Source organism: Amphiura filiformis, chromosome 3 (assembly GCF_039555335.1).
Source record: "Amphiura filiformis chromosome 3, Afil_fr2py, whole genome shotgun sequence".
NCBI classification, from domain to species: domain Eukaryota; kingdom Metazoa; phylum Echinodermata; class Ophiuroidea; order Amphilepidida; family Amphiuridae; genus Amphiura; species Amphiura filiformis.
The window spans coordinates 47,375,105-47,393,862 of NC_092630.1; the positions used below are offsets into that span (position 1 = coordinate 47,375,105).

An 18,758-nucleotide genomic window follows, 5' to 3' on the forward strand; every position below is an offset into this window, starting at 1 on the left:
AATTTTCCTGCCCAAGCAGGAATTCCTGCTTTTTTGTAGTTCAAATTTCCAAATTTTTATTTATTTTTAGCCAGTTTTGTAGAATATTACTCACATTTTACGTGCGTTTTCAGAATTTTCATGTTTTTTCATTGAAATCTATTCTCATGCCTGGTAATAATATATTTGTGATTTGTTGTTATAGTAAGAAATTAAACCATATAATCTAAAAAAAATATTGTTTTCTATTTTTATTTATTTTTATTACAGAATGGTTCTACTACAGTCCAACAGGTGACCTGACCAACACACAGCAGAGGGATCGTGGCAGGTCTCATACGGGTCCCGATTACAGGTTCTTTTGGAATCAACACATGCTAGAAGACCTTTTTGAAGCCGTAAGTAACACAGGCTTGACACGCAAGGTGCATACTAATATAGTATCTTGTTTGTATTCAATCTTGGAATAGCAAAGGGACCTGGATAATATGTGACAAATTTCATAGTGCAAGGTTGTGCTGCAAAAAATAAAGAGGGAACAAACCAAAAGATCAATGAGAAATAATGTGAACAAAACTACTCCCCAATCCAGAAAAATACAGCACTAATTTTTTTGGGTTAAAATAATATTATCAACTTCTGCCAAATGAAACATAGCTCAATCCTAATCATTCATTTAGTTCTAATTGCAAGGCTCCTGCTGGACGCGAATTCTTGCGTCCAGATGCATTTTTGTATTGCTGGACGCAATGTTCAACAAATTTCATCAACCCGTTGCGTCCATTCAGCCCAAAAATGAGTGATTATAAGCTTACCAAATTGGTGTTTGCAATGATCCTATTTCGTAACTTAATCATCATAAAAATCATGAAAATTTCTAAACCTCTATTGTGTATAAATTAATATTTTAGCAGCATATTGACCACTCAGCACACGAGTTATTGACCTTTCACATTTAACCACTCCCATTTTGCAACACTTCCGGGTCACCGGTCAACCAGTCAACCTATTTTGGTATATGAATGGGTACTTTTTTTTCAAAATTTTCTCAATTTTTTCGGAAAATAGCCCAATTTTTCCTTGGGTTAAATTCGGCCGAAAAATTTTGACTTTTGGTATATCAATGGGTCCAAATTTCTTGAAAAATTGGTATATTTATGGGTCCACTTTCAAATTCTCAGCGACACGTCCGTTACCAAAACCAAACTTGAGTACCCCCACCGGGCCATAGGGGGTGTATGGATTTAAACTGGAATTGCCCAATGGTGAATTGTCACTGCATTTTGACAAACTTGAATTTTAACATTTGCAGTATGAGTTATTGATTCATACACCTTAAGATTGAATGCGCTTAATTTTAAGATCCATTGAAAGATATTATTCTTATTGATGCATTCTGAATTTAAACTGCCACATACCCATCACGAAGATATTATTTAGCATTGTCAAGGTTGTCATACTGGCTGCTAATAGTTTACATATCTCTTAACATTCTGTTACATGTTATATCATATCCCTAACTGCCTTTGGATACATGAATTTCAACATTTGCAATGAAAATTTCTAAACCTCTATTGTGTATAAATTAATATTTTAGCAGCATATTGACCAATCAGCACACGAGTTATTGACCTTTCACATTTAACCACTCCCATTTCGCAACACTTCCGGGTCACCCGGTCAACCAGTCAATGAATGAAAATTCTTACGGCAGCGAGACATGATAAGCTTTTGCTCAAACACAAGGAGCAAATATACAACTTTCTAAACTATCGTACATTGTCAGCAAGTTTGCATTCACGTAATTTGTTATTGACAATAATATTTACATAAATCTTTAAAATCTCATCAGGAATCTGAAAGGAAACAGTCAAATATTTGGCAATCGGGGACTTTGTAAAATTGTATTTCCTGTTGCCCAACACATTAACATGTACGGACACACACAAATTTTGTGGGACGCGCATTTCCCGACCAGGTTTTACAGTTGTGCGTCCGATCGGACGCAGAGTTTTTTAAGCCTAACAGGAGCCTAGTCTAATTGCATGCTGAAAATGCATGTTTTTGGCTCTTTTTTAAGAAATTGATTAGGAGTGAGCTATGTTTCACTTTGCAGAACTTGCTAATATTTTTTTAATTCCAAAAAATTAGTGCTGTATTTTTTGGAATGGGAGTAGTTTATGTACTACTAGAGAGGGAGAGAGTTAAAAATGTTTGTTACATTTCTCAGATGCTCATAAATGTCAATATTTGACCACTTCTGGTGTCATTACAGACAGGGAGGGACATGGTCAGCTATGAAACTAAACTATTCCTGATTCCAGAAAAATATGGAACTAATTTTTTTGGATTAAAACCATTTTATCCTGTTTTGCCAAATGAAAAATAACTAAATCTTAATCCTTTACTTACTGGCAATAAAAGTATGCTGTGACAATCAAGCCCAAAGACTTGTACAAAGACTAATTTCAAATAATGCATTCTAAAGACACATTTTCTAATCTTTTTCATAAACAATTATCAAAATTAACATAAAATGTTAAATTTATTCATAAGCAAACTCATAGCCCATCCTACAAATTTTGAATGCTTAGTCTTGTGCCAAGTCTTTGAAATGTGTGAATGAAATTGTCAGAAATCATACAAATTTGCATGTTTTTGGCCTATTTTCCCTCAAATTGCAAAATTATTAAAATTTGACTTTTATTACCTGTGAGAACTAAGTAAAGGATTAGGATATCTATGTTTCATTTGGCAAAACAAGATAATATTTTTTTAATTCCAAAAAATAAGTGCTGTATTTTTTCTGGAATAGGGAGTAGTTACATTTATAGGGCTTCAATCACTTCTTCAACAATTTGGTCAAGTATAGGCATAGGTTTTCTGATGTTTACAAGCCTAAGGCATGATGAACAAGTATAGCATAGCACTCCCACTCACTGAACATGATACATGGTTGTCTTCATTGCTACTTTGCATGATGGAGTATGAAAGAAAGTAATGAGTAGGGGAGACAAATATTATGTTTCTTACACATTTTACATAATTCTGAAAGGGCACTTTGTGAACCACAGCTTCCCCCCCCCCCCCCCCAACTTATTCCAGAGAAATTGAGATTTAGGCTTTAATATTTGACATGATCTGGTCCACGGGGGCCAAAGGCGGCAAATTTGAAATTGAGATAAAGGCACAAATATGGAGAAAAAATACATATTAAAATAGACCTCACAAAACGTCAGAACTTAAGAACCAAGTATGCTAGATCTTTGGTGTTTTCAGTATATGATAGCCTAATGTTTGTGTAAGGTAATAATTATTGTAACTCAAATTTAAAAAAAATGTCTCCTTTGGAGCAGATCGTGTCACATATACAATCAGAAACCTAGGACTAATATTTTTTTTTTGTATAAACTTTCTTACATATTCGGTTATTTTACAAAGACATCTAATTTGTAAATATAACACGGTGGCTTATGAGGCACTGTAATACATATTCAATTATGCATAACTTACAAAATCAATGTTTAAATGAACAGAAATTTTGGAAACAAGCTTTTTTTTTAGGTTATCTATTGAAACATAACCTGGAAAAAGATGCTAAAATCATGAAATACCCTCTGTAATATGATTAATCAGGTAAGACCAACATCAATTCATCTGAAACAACATTCACAATTGCATTGTTTTGTTTTGATTCCAGGATCAAGAGCTTGCATCCCATTGGATGATCCCAATCATTCAAGGCTATGTTCAGATCCGTGACTGCACCATGAGCTTTGATGAGGAAGAACCAGATCAAACCCAAATCCCAACTCTTAATCCTGATGTCTGTTTAGATTTCAAATTGATGCTGATATCTAGGAGGAGCAAACACAGAGCAGGTTGGTAGGATTCACAATGATTTCTGTCAAAATCATAATCGACAATATTTTGGTATCTTTAAGATGTAGATTTATGTTACTTTTATTGGAGTGAAATATTAAGTTGTAGTTTGCATTTGTGTAAAGCATCTTATTTCCAAGACACTGTTTTCTCAGTCAGCAGGCCTTTTAAAACTGGGAAATTGTAAAACTCTTATCTGGGAGGAAATTTTGCTCCTTTTATAATGGAAAATTTGTTTTCATAACAAATAAATTTTCTCTTAATTAAGATTTTTTTTAAAGAATTCTCTTTCTAAAGACCGTTTTAAGTAAAGGAGATAATTTATTTATCACATTTAATATTTATATATTAAGAAATCAGAGCCATTCCTGTGAATAACTTTATGATAATTTTAAAAATTTATAACTGGTGGAAAAGGTTACTTGTGCATGTCATTTATTTTATGTTCCTGAGACTGGAGATGCTGGAAAGTATCTTTTAAAAGATTTCTCTTATATAACCTTCAAAAGTAACAAAACTTAGCTGATTTTTCTACATGTTTACTAACAACATTTGTAATCTCAAGCCACAAGTTCATCAAAAAAACAGTTGCTGCTGCTCCTATTTTTTAAATTATGCTGGTTATGATATTTTTCAGGTACTAGGTACAGAAGGCGTGGTATTGCTGAGGATGGAGCATGTGCTAATTATGTTGAAACTGAGCAGATCATAGAGACTAATGACCACACTGTATCATATGTACAAGTAAGAGGCTCGGTGCCTGTCTTCTGGAGTCAACCTGGTATCAAGTATAAGCCTCCTCCAAGGCTAGAAAAAGGTGGGTATGATGAACAAAATATGAGAGAAAGAGCACCGCAATACATATGTTTCATAATTTTGAAAGAGCGCTTTTAATGGCTTGCTATGTTCATACAAACATGTACTAATATATGCCTATTCCAAAATAATCCAGAACTAATCTTTCAAAATTAAACAAATATAAATAGGATACCATTTTACAACAAAATTTAATATGAACCCTTTGCGTAAACTTTGCTCAGGACTTCAAACAGCCCTATATTTCCTATTTTGCCTATATTTTTGAACTCTTTCTATATTTTCCTATATATTGTTAGAAAATGTCCTATAATTCCTATATTTTTTCCAAATTTAGGAAATCATATTTTTTTCACTTGCGCTAGGGAATTTGAGGTAAAATTGAAAATTTTGGCACATTTCATGCACAGTTTATTTTTTGCCCAGTATATGTGACACGATCAAGGGAAATGAGTTGGATGTCGCTAATATTGATTTTGAGATATTGGCAAAGAAAGTGTTTAAATTCTTTTGTTTTATATTGTTTTCAGCGATTGCTAAATTTGATGTAACTTCACAAAGAAAAGTTGTATCAACATAGAGTTTTCAGTTCTGAAAGCTCTAAATGTTCTTGTTAGAAACATAAGTAAAACTGATTTTCGACCAGGGTCGACATGTGACTCATTCCTCTTGATCATGTCTCATATAGACACCATACCAGTCCAAAATGATGCACACATCATGCAACAATTAACATATCTTTGGGAGTTTTTCCCTTAACAATAGCTACTGGTCTCTGATACCCACTGTATTTGACTTCCGCTGTCCTATATTTTCATTCAAAATGCTCCTATATTATTCCTTTATTTTTGCAAGGGTTAGCTTGAAGCCCTGTTTGCTCTACTGGTAATGTTAGTTGAGATTCAATATTTGAAAGATTCAATATTTGAAAAGATGTTTGCCAACTATCACAAGTACATATTAAAATAGTAATTGCGCAAATTATTCTTGATTGTTCTAGAACCCACCCACGCAAAACAACAGGGGGAAAATACAGTTCCCCTTTTCTTCTCTTAAAGAATTGATCAAATTGAACATTTTAAGTTCAATCTATTCCCAGTTGGCGACAAAATGGGCAATTCCATGTGAAATTCATACACCCCCTATGGAAGACACAACCTTAATCTCCCACACAGGGAGTGTAGATTTCAAATAGAGTGGCTCATTCAGGGGACTCCATTTGAAATCTACACCCCCTGTGTGGAAGATTAAGGTCATGTCTTCCATAGAGGGTCTAAGGATTTCAACTGGAATAGCCCAATAAAGGATTAGCATTTAGCTGTTCCATCAGGCAAAACGGAATAATACTTTTTCCCCTATTAAAAAAGTGCAAGTTTTATTGGAATTTGGAGTAATCATATAACATCAGATAAACCCTCCTGGCTATACCCTGATATTAACGAGTGAAATAATTGTGCGAGAACCCTGATTAAGCTGCCTGTGCTCATTTATTGTTTGAATTTGTCAGTTGGAATTTGATGCCTTGGATGTAAGGGATTTGTCTGAAAAAATGATTAATGTACTAGTCTCATGTGTAATGATGTGCCTAACAATCACTGACTTGCAGTATAATTGATATACCATCTGCAGGTAGTATTCTCAATGCATAGGTTTGCGATTTTACGTAGACAAATTCTGAATTGGTTTGCTCCATCTTACACAAATGTATTGCATATAAATTTGCCCCATAGAAACTAGAAATTGATGTAAAATATAAAGAGGAGTTTTCCACTGGCAAATACTTAACAAAACAAATTTAAAATGACATTTGTGACCATTACATTGAAACTGATCACTTCGCGGGTGGCTTCATTGGCTGATAACAATGAAAGAAGATGAGAAAATATAAAGAAAATAAAGAGAAATTTGAGCTTGTTTTGCCTCATAAAACATTTTTACTGTATCTGATTTCAACAAGTAAGATGTCATTTTAAAGCTAAAAAACAGCAGTTTATCCTAGTGTTTAAATCTCTATTTTCATTCCTGCCGTGAAGTGGTCTGTTTCGATGTGATAGGTCACATTTGGAGAACTCGTAAAAGCTATAATATTCAAGACTGACAGTTCTAAATGTTTAATGATTAATAGGTATGGATTTTTGTTTGTGTATTTGGTATTTGTTTTTTGAGAGGAGATATAATGTGGGTTTTTGATCTGCTCTTCGGAAATATACACCCACACTCACATCCACTTTCCCAAACAAACTCCCATCCCCACACCACACACACACCAACACCTGCAATCATGGATATTGACCCAAATAGAGTTTTTAATTATCTAACTTTGGACACACCTGTTTGAGTTTGCTTCAACTTATTTTGGACTTTTTCAAGTTTTTACTATCCAAGTACAGACCTAACCCTACATCAGAAATGCAGTCAATGGTCATGCGTTCTTATGCTGTTTGGGGTCTAGAAACATCATCCAGGAACTGCTGATATCCATATTTCCTGTGTGTCCGCAATTGCACATAGATTCTCATGTGTGTCTGTGTTTACAAAAGCCATAACACACATATTTCACAAGTCATTTTTTAGCGAACATTAATTAAATAAAAAGCCAAATGCTGTACCATGTAATACTGAGACAAATACTTTTGTTGAAAACAATAATATTTGTGCATCTTGACATTCTAACTGACTATATGTAACCATTCAAACAGTGTCTACACAAGTGGATCTGTTGTCCTACAAATCAATAATGTAAGGCAAAGTCTATTTACTTTTGTCGCCCCTTGAGAATTGGAGAGAAAACGCTGTAAATGTCACAGGAATATATACACTTGTTTTTCATTCTTAGTGAGCTTACACCAAGTTTCAATTTCAAACGGCTTACCGCTCTGAATGTGATTTGGCAGAAGTGGAAAATACCTTAAAGGCACATGATCAAACATAATGAATCATTTGCAGAAGATAATTCTGAGATATATAGTGGGCCTTTTAAAGTTTTCTGTTATTATTAAATGGTTTTGCTTTGAATCCCAGATTTGATTTACATATTCAGTTGATGGGTTAGAGAAAATGTGAAACTCCTTTTGTGTTGCTGAGATAGCAAAATTCCTCTAATCTTGTTGGTGTCTGGGTGGCAGATTTATGTCATATGATTGCTTAAGGGTATGTATACGAGGTATTGTTGGTCGAAGCAGCCAAAAAAAATTGATTTTCATTATCTGAATCAATATATTATTGAAAAATAACACTTTGGTGTTTTGCAAAAGTTCATTCTACAAATCTTATACTTTGAAAACTTGCTTAATTTAGTGTTGTTAATGAGTTCTGTACGTTTTACAAAAGTGTTGTTGTTTCAGCCCTCTTTACAACCTAACTCAAGAACCACAGGACCTACAAAAGTATATCTGTGATATTTGAATTCTTCTACACGCTCGCTATGAATTGAGCAATGCAATTTTGCTAAAGCTCACTACCATTCGCAAGATGCTGTGAACTAAATTTTTTTTGCTGCTTCGACCAACAATACATCGTATACCCTTAATGTAGCGCAATCCACAAATAAAAATCACACCCAAAAAAATTATATATCGCAATGTTTAAGCAGGGCAACAGATTTAAATGAGGCTGGAAAAGTGAAAACTTGAAAAGCCCAAATGTTTTATTTATGTGTCTTTAATTGTTTTGTTTTTTGTAATTATAAAGTTGGATTCAAATAATTTTTTATATTTTAAGACGTTCCATGTTCTTTCCCTGCCCACTATCATTATGTTGAAATTGATTTTATCATCAAGAGCCTCATTAATACATGTTGGTCGCATTTCTTCGCAGAATGGTAGAGTTACTTGATTACTCCCAGATGTTGCAACTGATCTACATCAGACTACTTTATGGTGGGAAATTTCCACACGGTTTTTATTTTTGTGCTTTTAATTTCAGAACCACATTAAAAGATATGAATTTTTTTTACCTATAGGCTTTTAAGGGGTATGATCCAGTCAACAGCCTTAGTCCCTCATTTGTTTAATCAAAACTGATTTGGTATCACATGAAACCTCATATTTTTTTCATACTAGTGAAATTTAATGCCCGAGATATGTTTCGTTTAGATGGTGTGAATATATGTGATGAATTATGATAACCACAAATGGAAGTATATACTATCGTATGGGGTATCGTTATATTTGCTTCTCATATCAAAACTGCTGGAGCAATACATCTCAAAATTTGGACATAAAATTGTTTTAATGGAATGTAAAATAAAGAAACAGAACATGAAAAAATCGGACCATGCCCCTTTTATGTGTAGCAGGAACTATGAATTTAAAAAACCCAAATCACAAAAAAAATGATATTGCTAAAATATCCAGCCATACAGTATTTTGTCTAGCTTCAGTTCAAGGCAACAGGACTTTGGGATTGGTTGTTTTGTTGTTGGGTTTTTTTTTCTTGGTTTTTTTTTGCTTCTCGATTTATTTTTATTCCGATCTTTGTATGACCTATCCACCTACCTCTGCTGTCATTGTATCAGATTACTAGCTGTCTTGGTTGTCATGGTTTACATACAATTGCTGATCCCAATTTATATCTTATAACTGCTCTCAACAATTACAAGTTCTCATTATAGGCCCATTATAGGCTTTGTACTTATCTTTCTTGTTGTCTAGGGAAGAAAGAGAAAAAAGAAAGAAATACTATCCCAGATCCCTGATGCCCCAAACCAATGCTATATTTTGTCATGGCAGACACTGTTTGTCTTTGTCTAATCCTGTGCAACATTCTGTCTCTTCTCGCTTACAGATTTTGACGAGACTCACTTGGCATTTTCACGGCATGTTGAGGAGCAAGTGAACATTTACAAACATGTAGCCATTATTAACCTGATAGAACAGAGTGGTAGGGAGGATATTATTGGACAGGCCTTTATGAAACAGATGCTCAAATACAACAGTCCTAATCTTACTTATATCACCTTTGATTTCCATGATTATTGGTAAGTTTGTGAATAATGCTTATAAAATCATTGCCCCATAATATCATACATATTTTTATTACTGTGAAAGAACAATTCTTATATAATATACATTTCCTAGACAGATTTCTGAATTTCATATTTATCAGGCATCGTCATTGAATAGTGTTGATTTTGTATCCTCCGGGGTCAATTTCACTAAACTTTTAACCCTTCGTAACTCTAGTGACCATTTGTAAAGTTACGAATACCTAATACTAGACGTAACTTTACGAAGGGTCCCTGTATTAAATGCCTATTACTTACGAAGGATACAGTTCGTAAGTATATTTAATGAAATGCAACTTACGAATGATTTTGAGACTTACAAAGCTTCGTAAAGTTTAGTGAAATTGACCCCAGATTATGCCAATCTGCTGCCAGTTTCACAGGTGCACACAATGACTTATCTTTAATCTAGGTTATAAATGATTTCAGGATTTAAGTTTTTAGGATTAATCTAGAACTTATTTTCAGGCCGTTTGAAGGCTTTTCAGCCCAAATTCTGGTGTTTTTTCTTGATTTTTTCCCAGATTTTCAGGTTTCTTCTTCAGGCCTTCTTACATCCATGTGAATTAAAGTACCGTATTTGTTCCAATAAGCGCCCATACTCCAATAAGCGCCCACCCAGAGTAATTTCAATTTGCTAAAGGGTACCGTTAATGTTGAAGTGTTGGATAGACGTCGATACAGTGATATAGCTGGAGGACTAGAAGTCCTGTATAAACTTGCAATACATTTTCTGCATCAGAAAAGCTACTAGAACATCTCAGGACCCTTTTATAAACATACATAAATTTGTCTCTAATAAACGCCCCTTACAAAAAAATTAGGTAAACCAGGTAAAAAATAAGCGCCCACCCAAAATGACTTTGTTAAGTGCCCTGGGCGCTTATTAGAATGAATACGGTATCTTAAATTCAGGGGAAAATGACTTAACTTAAACCTATGTAATGATGACTTAGCCTAAATCTAGTATGACTTATCCTAAATCTTGGTAATAATGACTTAACCTTAATCTATGTAATGATGACTTAGCCTAAATCTAGATATACGTACAACTTTAGACTAAATCTAGGTAGGATCTATGTAATAATGACTTGACCTTAATCTTGGTAATAATGGCTTTAAATCTAGGCATAATGACTTATCCTAAATCTAAGTCATAATGACTTAATCTAAGTCTAAGTAATTTAGTCTAAATCTTGGCAATAAATGACTTATCTCAAATCTAGGTAAGTACACATTTGTATCTCAGGAATATCAAGGATGTGATTTATATTTTTTATAATTATAATCCTATAGATCTCACACAACAGTTGGTGAAAGATAGTGATGAGCAGGTGATTATTTCTAAAAGTAGAAAATTATTATGTTTAGATTTCAAAACAAATGAAATCAACAACAGGTGTTATATTATGTGAATCACTGATCAAGACGTGATATGTTAATTTTGTTTGCAGTCGTGGTTTGAAGTTTGAGAATGTGTCAGTACTGATTGATGCCATCAAGGATGTTGTGAAGGATATGAGATTCTGTTGGTAAGTATAGAACTAGACTGCTTTACAGTCCCTTTTTCATCAACAAATCATAACTGGTGTGTCCTTTAACAACACACAGCATCCACAGTGACTGCTCTGCCCAGAGGGGAAAAAGGCTTGGGGCATCACAGTTTTCGGATGGGGGGGGGGGGGTTCTCGGTCTGAACTTGTAATTTCATTTTGAGATGATTTGATATTGAAATATGAATTTCAAAAAGGAGCTATGAAGTAGACTAGTGTATAAAACAGATATTTTTTTCAAATATTTACACAGAGTGAGTAAAATGTCAGATATAGAAATGTTACAATTCTAACTATCCACCGAGTCCCAAGTTTTGAGATATTTTTTCAAAATTTCAAGAGTTATCATAAGAAGCACTGAAGCAATACTAGGCTTGTTTGTGCTCATTTTAATGCATTTTTCATGCTGATTCCAAATAAGGTCAAGACAATTTACAATTGGGAAATTTTTGAATTTTTAAAAATGTTTGAAGCTTGTCGTCTGCAGTCGACACCCGCGTGGAGAGAGTTAATATATATACCTCATAAAATAGGCTTGTAAATGAAACATCTGGTGTGGGGAATATATGTTTTTCATGTTTTAAATTTTGTACTTTGAACTGGGTCATAAAAGCACTGTCTAGAATTTTTTACCAAGCATTTTTTTTGCCCTGAACAAATACAGAAATGGAATATGATAATAGCTGTTTTCTTGTGATATAGGATTTGGCATTTTAGTTGAAGTGTCAAGATCATGCCCCAAATTCATCTTCATTTCTATGGGATATGAAAATAAATAAAGAGCTTGTTTCTATAGGTGTTAACGTCGCCTTTTTGTTGAAATTGAGTTTTCAGCTGAAGTAGAGAGAAGTGTGTTAAAGAACACATATTTTGGGTTGTGTCATATCTGTGACCTGATTTTATTAACAAGATGGTGAAAGACTTTAATGTTTGAAAAAGTTCAGTATTTATGCTAGAAATTTTTTTTGACCTTTTGAAGATACACATTTTTTTCCCAAAAAGACCTACATTTTTGGTGTTTTGGGAAAAAAATCTATATCTTCAATGACAAAAGTTCAAAATTTTCATATGATGGACTGCTTTTCATCCCAGCTACATACATTTTAGTACATATCATTAGATTTATACAATTTACTTTGAGGATTGTTAAGGGGGTACTACACCCCTTGATAAATTTGTGACTATTTTTGCATTTTTCTCAAAAAATAATAACATACTGGTAACAAAAGTTATGTATATTATAGGGGCAAGGAATCCAGTTACTACAATGGAATTTCAGGGATTCAAGACAAGCGGTACGTTATTTATGATAAGAAAAGAGGTACCGCTAGAAAGTACCTCATTTCTTAACATATAATGAACCACTTGTCTTGAATCACTGAAATTTCAGTGAAGTTATTGGATTCCTTGCCCCTATGATATACATAACTTTTGTTACCAGTATGCAGTTATTTTTTGAGAAAGATGCAAAATTGGTCACAAAATTTATCAGGGGATGTAGTACCACCTTAAATTTCAAAAATATCAATTTTTAATCATTTGCCATAAAATGTGTATTATATTGCGAATTTCAAATTATTTGATATCAGAAGGACATTCCTTGTATTCAAAATGCAATTCGATATGTCTGATGTGCTCTCAGGTTCCACAAAAAATATGTGAAAACGTCGCTATCCGAGCCCTTAACAAAATATAAAATGTGACAAAGAAAAAAGTTATTGTATCAAGAAGTATGTTTCATAGATATGATCAAATTTAGCCCATTAAAACTGAAAAAAAATGGAATCAACAAAATCTTGAATAAACCAAACCCATTTTAAAGCTTTAACAAGTTGATACTTGCTTTGAGAAAGAAATATCAACCCAGTCTAGCTACTGCGACATGATCAATTATTTTTTAATTATAGATGTCATAAAGCTTTGTAAAATGTAGACTAGCATCAAGAGTAATGCACATACTTTGGTTTTATTATTCAGGGTGGACAAGGTGGGAGTGATCCTGGAGCAGCGCAGTGTATTCCGGATTAATTGTATGGATTGTCTGGACCGGACCAATGTGGTCCAATCGGCTCTTGCCAGGACAGTTCTCAGTATGCAAGTAAGTGGATTTGACTCCTGTGCTATGAATATGATCTAGGGGTTTTGTAGGTATAAACAAGAGGTTATAGTGTTGCATTCCCATCAACTTGTTCAAAGTATGTACACAACAGGACATTTTAAAAAGAGGTTGTTATTTAAAGCTTTTCAGAGGTGAAAGGATAAAGGTGTGTCTAAAGACCTTTAAAATATATTTGGTAACTACAGCTTCAGATTTATGTTGGACAAGTCCCCACAAAAATGTCATGTACTATAGATATTGTGGAATATAAACATAAACATAAACAATGTGATTTATAAAGCGCCTTTTACAAAATTAGGCAAAGCGCTAAAAGAGAGAAAGTCAAGAAAGGAAAAAGAGCTAATCAGTGGGAAAGAGGTGGGTTTTAAGGAGATTCTTGAACGTGGTAATATTTTCTTGACCTCGGACAGTGGTGGGCAACACGTACCACCCCTCAATATCCTGCTCTGCAGCACCAATTGAAAAGATCAATTTGCATGCTCAAATAATTTACACCAGAATTTAGATTGTGCCATCAACTGTTAATGCTAATGCTCAATAAAATGTACATTGACATTGTATGACATAGTTTCAAGCATGTGCAGTGGGTTTAAGCATTCACACTGGAGTTACATGAGGTCATTTCAATTTTGGCACAAAGCATTCTAGACACTTTTTTATCATTTGCATTTTCAAGACTTCTTTGATTCTGAAAGTTGCAATACCTGTTACTCGTAGATACTGAGCCTTTACTCACAAGTAAGATTTTAACACAATCTCATCCAGTCAGACCAAAGTTGCTAATGATGAAATTGAGATATAGGCAATGATAAGGAGGGGGAAAGACGATAAAAAGCATAAGAAAATTGATGTATAAAAAGTTGATAACTTTGCAACCAAGTATGTCAGGGACATAGTGATTTCAACATCAATAAGTTAGTAATAGTCTGAATGAAAGAGATTGTGTCACATGTGGGCTTTTGACATGACTCTGTGTCTTGGTGTTCATTTGTAGATCTTTATGATCAGGTTTATGGAAAATGAAAACCTTTATTTTTGCAATGTTTCCCCTTTTCATTCAATAGTTACGCAAATTAGGCTTACTGCTTCCTGAGCAGACTATCCCTCCTGACATACGAGCAACCTATCAGGAGATGTGGGCTAACAACGGTGATATAATCAGTCGTCAATACGCAGGTACAGCAGCACTCAAAGGGGACTTCACCCGGACCGGGGAAAGGAAGGTTACAGGACTGATGAAAGATGGGTATTATTCAGCCAATCGGTACCTACAGACTCAGTTCAAGGATGCGTACAGACAAGTAGTAATCGGTAAGGATACAGATTTTCAATGAATTGGTCTTCATGATAAGGAAAAAGGGAGGCTGAAGTGACAGACATTTTCCTTGACATTCATCTCCACAGTTAGGATTGGCACGTTTATTGCTTATTTGATCAAATTATCAATTTGTGACCACTTTTATATCGAATTTTCTAATCGTGAAGCTTTTGTGGCGAAGTGGTCAAGGCGCAGGTCTTGTCACAGCCAGAGGTCCTCGTTTAATTCCCAGGCAGGATCATGTTTCCTGTTTCCACCTTTAAAAATTATAATATATATTATGTGACATGATCAAGGGGAATGAGTCACATGTCGACCCTGGTTGAAAAAAAAAAAATGAGTTTTACATATTTTTCTAAAGAGAACATCCAGAGCTTTTAGAAACTGAAAACCCAGTCTTGATAGGACTTTTCTTTCTGAATTTACATCAATTGATCAATCGCTGAAAACAATAAAAAACAAAAGAATTTCAACACTTTCTTTGCTAATATCTCAAAATCAATATTAGCGACATCTGATTAATTTCCTTTGATCGTGTCACATATGATGGCTAAACAGAGTCCTTTTGAAAATTGGTCTTCATGATGTTAATATCTGCATACCTATCTTTTGAGTGCCCCTTTTTTGTGTGTGTCCTACTCACCTTCAAAGTTTTAGCATTGCCATTATGTTATACATCTTATTTCATCCATAATTGATTTTCCTCTCTTGTTTCATATATTAATATGTATGCTCTTCCTTTCCTTTGCAGATTTAATGCAAGGTACTCCTGATGTAGAAGAAGACTTATCAGTGATTACTGAACAGAAGGAAGCAGACGAGACAGTAGAAGAAATGTGGAGAGAAGTGAAGGAAGAGAACATCAAACAACTCATACAACATTGTCTCAAATTACTTGTACCAAAACATGAGGTCAGGCATTACATTGGAGGATGGGTACTCATCAACTGTGACCCTTCGTAAGTAATCACTATAATACATGTAGAATAAGATACATATATTCCTTGGATGTTACAACGTAATTTGAGACTGTTTAATCAACTAACCAGATGTGAGGTAGGGTTGTGTTTAACTCAAAGCCAATTCCATCCCAGTTCTGTATGTATAATACAAACATAGTGAGTAGGGTTGTATTAGGTTCATCTGGATTGTCACTAATGCGAATTCATACTATCGTCTCCATTTTTGATGACATACCTTGTTGCATGGAGTAGGGCCAATGCATAACTTAATTGTCAACTTACTCTTTGGCGAAGATTAGATGAGTTGCTATGGTTTTCATTGACCCACAGGCATCTCCCACTTGCAATATGTTTTTCTCAATAGTTTTGATAAGTACATGATCACATGCAGGTTTAGTGTAGTGAGTGTCTTTATGCAAGCATCAATTTGAAGCTTGAACCTGCCCACCTCAAGCCTCAACATATTATCTATGTCAATTCGATACCAATGATTGAGGTCATTCTTTTGTTAGCCTCAATCATCGGCATCGAATCAACATCGATAATATGCCTTGATGCTTGCATAAAATTTGTAACTATACACCCAGGCAATTAACAACATTGTTACAGCTTACTTTGAATGTCTGCAGACAGACAAGTGGCAATTTCAAGGCTTGATACTAATCATAGGGATTTATCCAGACTCAAGCTTAGACTTCATGTCAACAATTGAAAGACTCTTCATCACAGAGGAACTAGGGTAATGTGTAACCTTGTGTAGAGTTACTTTGTATGTGAACTAAAGGGATTATTTTTTTACTACTAACATGTGTGAAGTCATTATTTATTTGATAAATAATGTACAACCCTTCCACATCATCAGCTTCACAAATGTTAAATATGTAAAATGTGACTAACAGGTTCTTTTAATTTAATGTTTATTTTATTATTTTTGTATTTTTCTTTCCAGAGATCCTGATGAAACTGAAGATATCAATGATCGTGATGTCATATTACTGGTGACAGAGAAAGCATATTACATTGCAAGGTAGGAGATGCAACTTATAATTAAATGTTCAATAATGCCACATTTTGATGCAAACTCCATAAAAGTGAACTTGTTGTTACCAATTTATAGTAAATTTATCAATTTGAATACATTGAGAAACAAAATAATTAGTGCACATTTTAGTCAATATTAGCGACATTGGGCTCATCCCCTTTGATTGTGTCACATATTTGTTTGAAACACAATGAAACTTAAATATCACATCAAATTTCTTACCCTGACGTCATCGGTTTCTGGACGGAAATGCAATGGTGGTCACTAGTACCCAATTTGATGACCTTGGTGTCACCTCCGCCCCAGAAATTATGTGATGCATGGTCAAATTTCTACCTATACAAATGATTACCTATTTTGATATTATCTAACATGTTTTTCTCTCTCATTATTTCAAGTGTCGTATGCCCTACCTTTAAAAAGATACAGAAATTTAAAAAATACAAATCTTTTGGCAGGTTGTTACATGCTCACTAGACTCAGCTGGAGGCTTAACATTGGACGTAAACAAATTTGCTATTACTGACCATGTCACCATGGAAACCCATTATGAGTAAAAATAGTATATATTATCAGGAGGCTGGGAAGATCAGCAAGTCACTTTGGCCTTAATTCACATGAGATTAGTAACAACATTTTCATGGTCAAGATTGCATGGCATTAGCAGCTCTGCTCCTGGTCAGTGATCATTATTATATTCCTTCACTTAATTAAAGCTATGCTTTATGGTCACTGTGAATTAGAGCATTAAAAATATGATGGAAAGCAGTATAAGTGCACCACACTGCCAGTGTGAGTTTGTAATTGTGTTGTTAACGCCAATTTTAAATGATTTATTGACAAGCCCACGCCTAATATCGGAAATACTGAAGCTTTCATGCTGAATTATTTTCTATGGAGAAACTGTGATCAAAACTCTTGTACAAAATCTGTGCTGTATCCCCAACAAAATGTATGTATTGTGCTATTTATGGTCAGGCCGATTTTGGGGAATTCTTTTGGCGGACTCAAACTTGTGGTGTGGATATAAAGTGTCATCAACTAGGTAATTAAGGATAGAACGCCCTGCCGATGAAGTCAATCCAGACTGCTTGTTGCCATTATAAATCAAACCCTGAATCTCCCGCTATGAAATTAAACACTGTACGATAGAGATCAATTTCAATTTCATAAATACTTTTTTTAAATATCTTTTGTAGCTATGATGATGATGCCGAAAAAATCACACAGTATGAGAGAATCAACATAGAGGATATGGAAGCTATTGGCATTGGTAAGTTGACCAGTATCATTGGTCGTTGGTATATTTGTATGTAATACTATAAAAGTGAATATTTCCCATTGGTGCACTTTCATGTGAGAATCAAATTAAAAGATATATATATATTTGGAAACATAAACCATTGAATTTGCTTGGAATTCCAAAATGTTCCTAAAGTGGGAGTGTCTTTCAAGTGGAATGGCCCAATTGCTACATTTGACAATGGGAGAGTGCACACAAAAACTTGCAGCACTCAGGTCAATAAAATCACCAGTAAAATATCTCACAAATAATACTTTCCTATATCTGTGCATTCAGGTTCAGCATCTGCATTCTTCAGTCATACCAAGCATCGATGTATTCGTATCTATCATTCATTCTGTGATGAAGGAGATTATTTCCACACACTCAAAGCATTGCCAACAAAGGATTCCAAGGAGGCAGAAGGTAACACACAATTTCCTAATCTCTTCTGATCTAATCAAGCAAAATGACCATCTTAATGGGTGCAATTTCTCTCTATAAATTGTGAAGTTGGCTCAGCGTACATGTATATGTGCTGGGGAAGTCTGTGTTTTTAACACGTAGGAACAATTAGAAAGTGCAAGCCAATTATTCATGAGCATTGGGGGAGAGGAATTTGGACTGTAAAATACTTGTAGCTGAGTACAGACTGTAGCACACTTTCTGAAATCCATCTTTTTGTATATTTTATATGAAAAATGAAAATGAAAAAATATTACCACATTTCTTCATGACTATTCATCAAAAATGCATGGTACTTTACGATAATGTACCTATACAACTTGAGCCAAGCGTGT

At 34.3% G+C, this 18,758-nt stretch overlaps 1 protein-coding gene across 1 annotated transcript in view; it reads left to right on the forward strand.

Moving 5' to 3' along the window:
* The window catches only part of LOC140148623 (phosphatidylinositide phosphatase SAC2-like), an 87,043-nt gene that overhangs the window by 60,837 nt on the left and 7,448 nt on the right, over positions 1 to 18,758 (forward strand). The window contains exons 6-16 of the mRNA XM_072170640.1: positions 249 to 377; positions 3,680 to 3,860; positions 4,499 to 4,678; positions 9,463 to 9,655; positions 11,137 to 11,214; positions 13,213 to 13,333; positions 14,419 to 14,665; positions 15,424 to 15,631; positions 16,584 to 16,661; positions 17,876 to 17,949; positions 18,256 to 18,384. Of these exons, the coding sequence (XP_072026741.1) occupies positions 249 to 377; positions 3,680 to 3,860; positions 4,499 to 4,678; positions 9,463 to 9,655; positions 11,137 to 11,214; positions 13,213 to 13,333; positions 14,419 to 14,665; positions 15,424 to 15,631; positions 16,584 to 16,661; positions 17,876 to 17,949; positions 18,256 to 18,384 (1,618 nt within the window). The remainder of the gene's footprint in view (positions 1 to 248; positions 378 to 3,679; positions 3,861 to 4,498; positions 4,679 to 9,462; positions 9,656 to 11,136; positions 11,215 to 13,212; positions 13,334 to 14,418; positions 14,666 to 15,423; positions 15,632 to 16,583; positions 16,662 to 17,875; positions 17,950 to 18,255; positions 18,385 to 18,758) is intronic.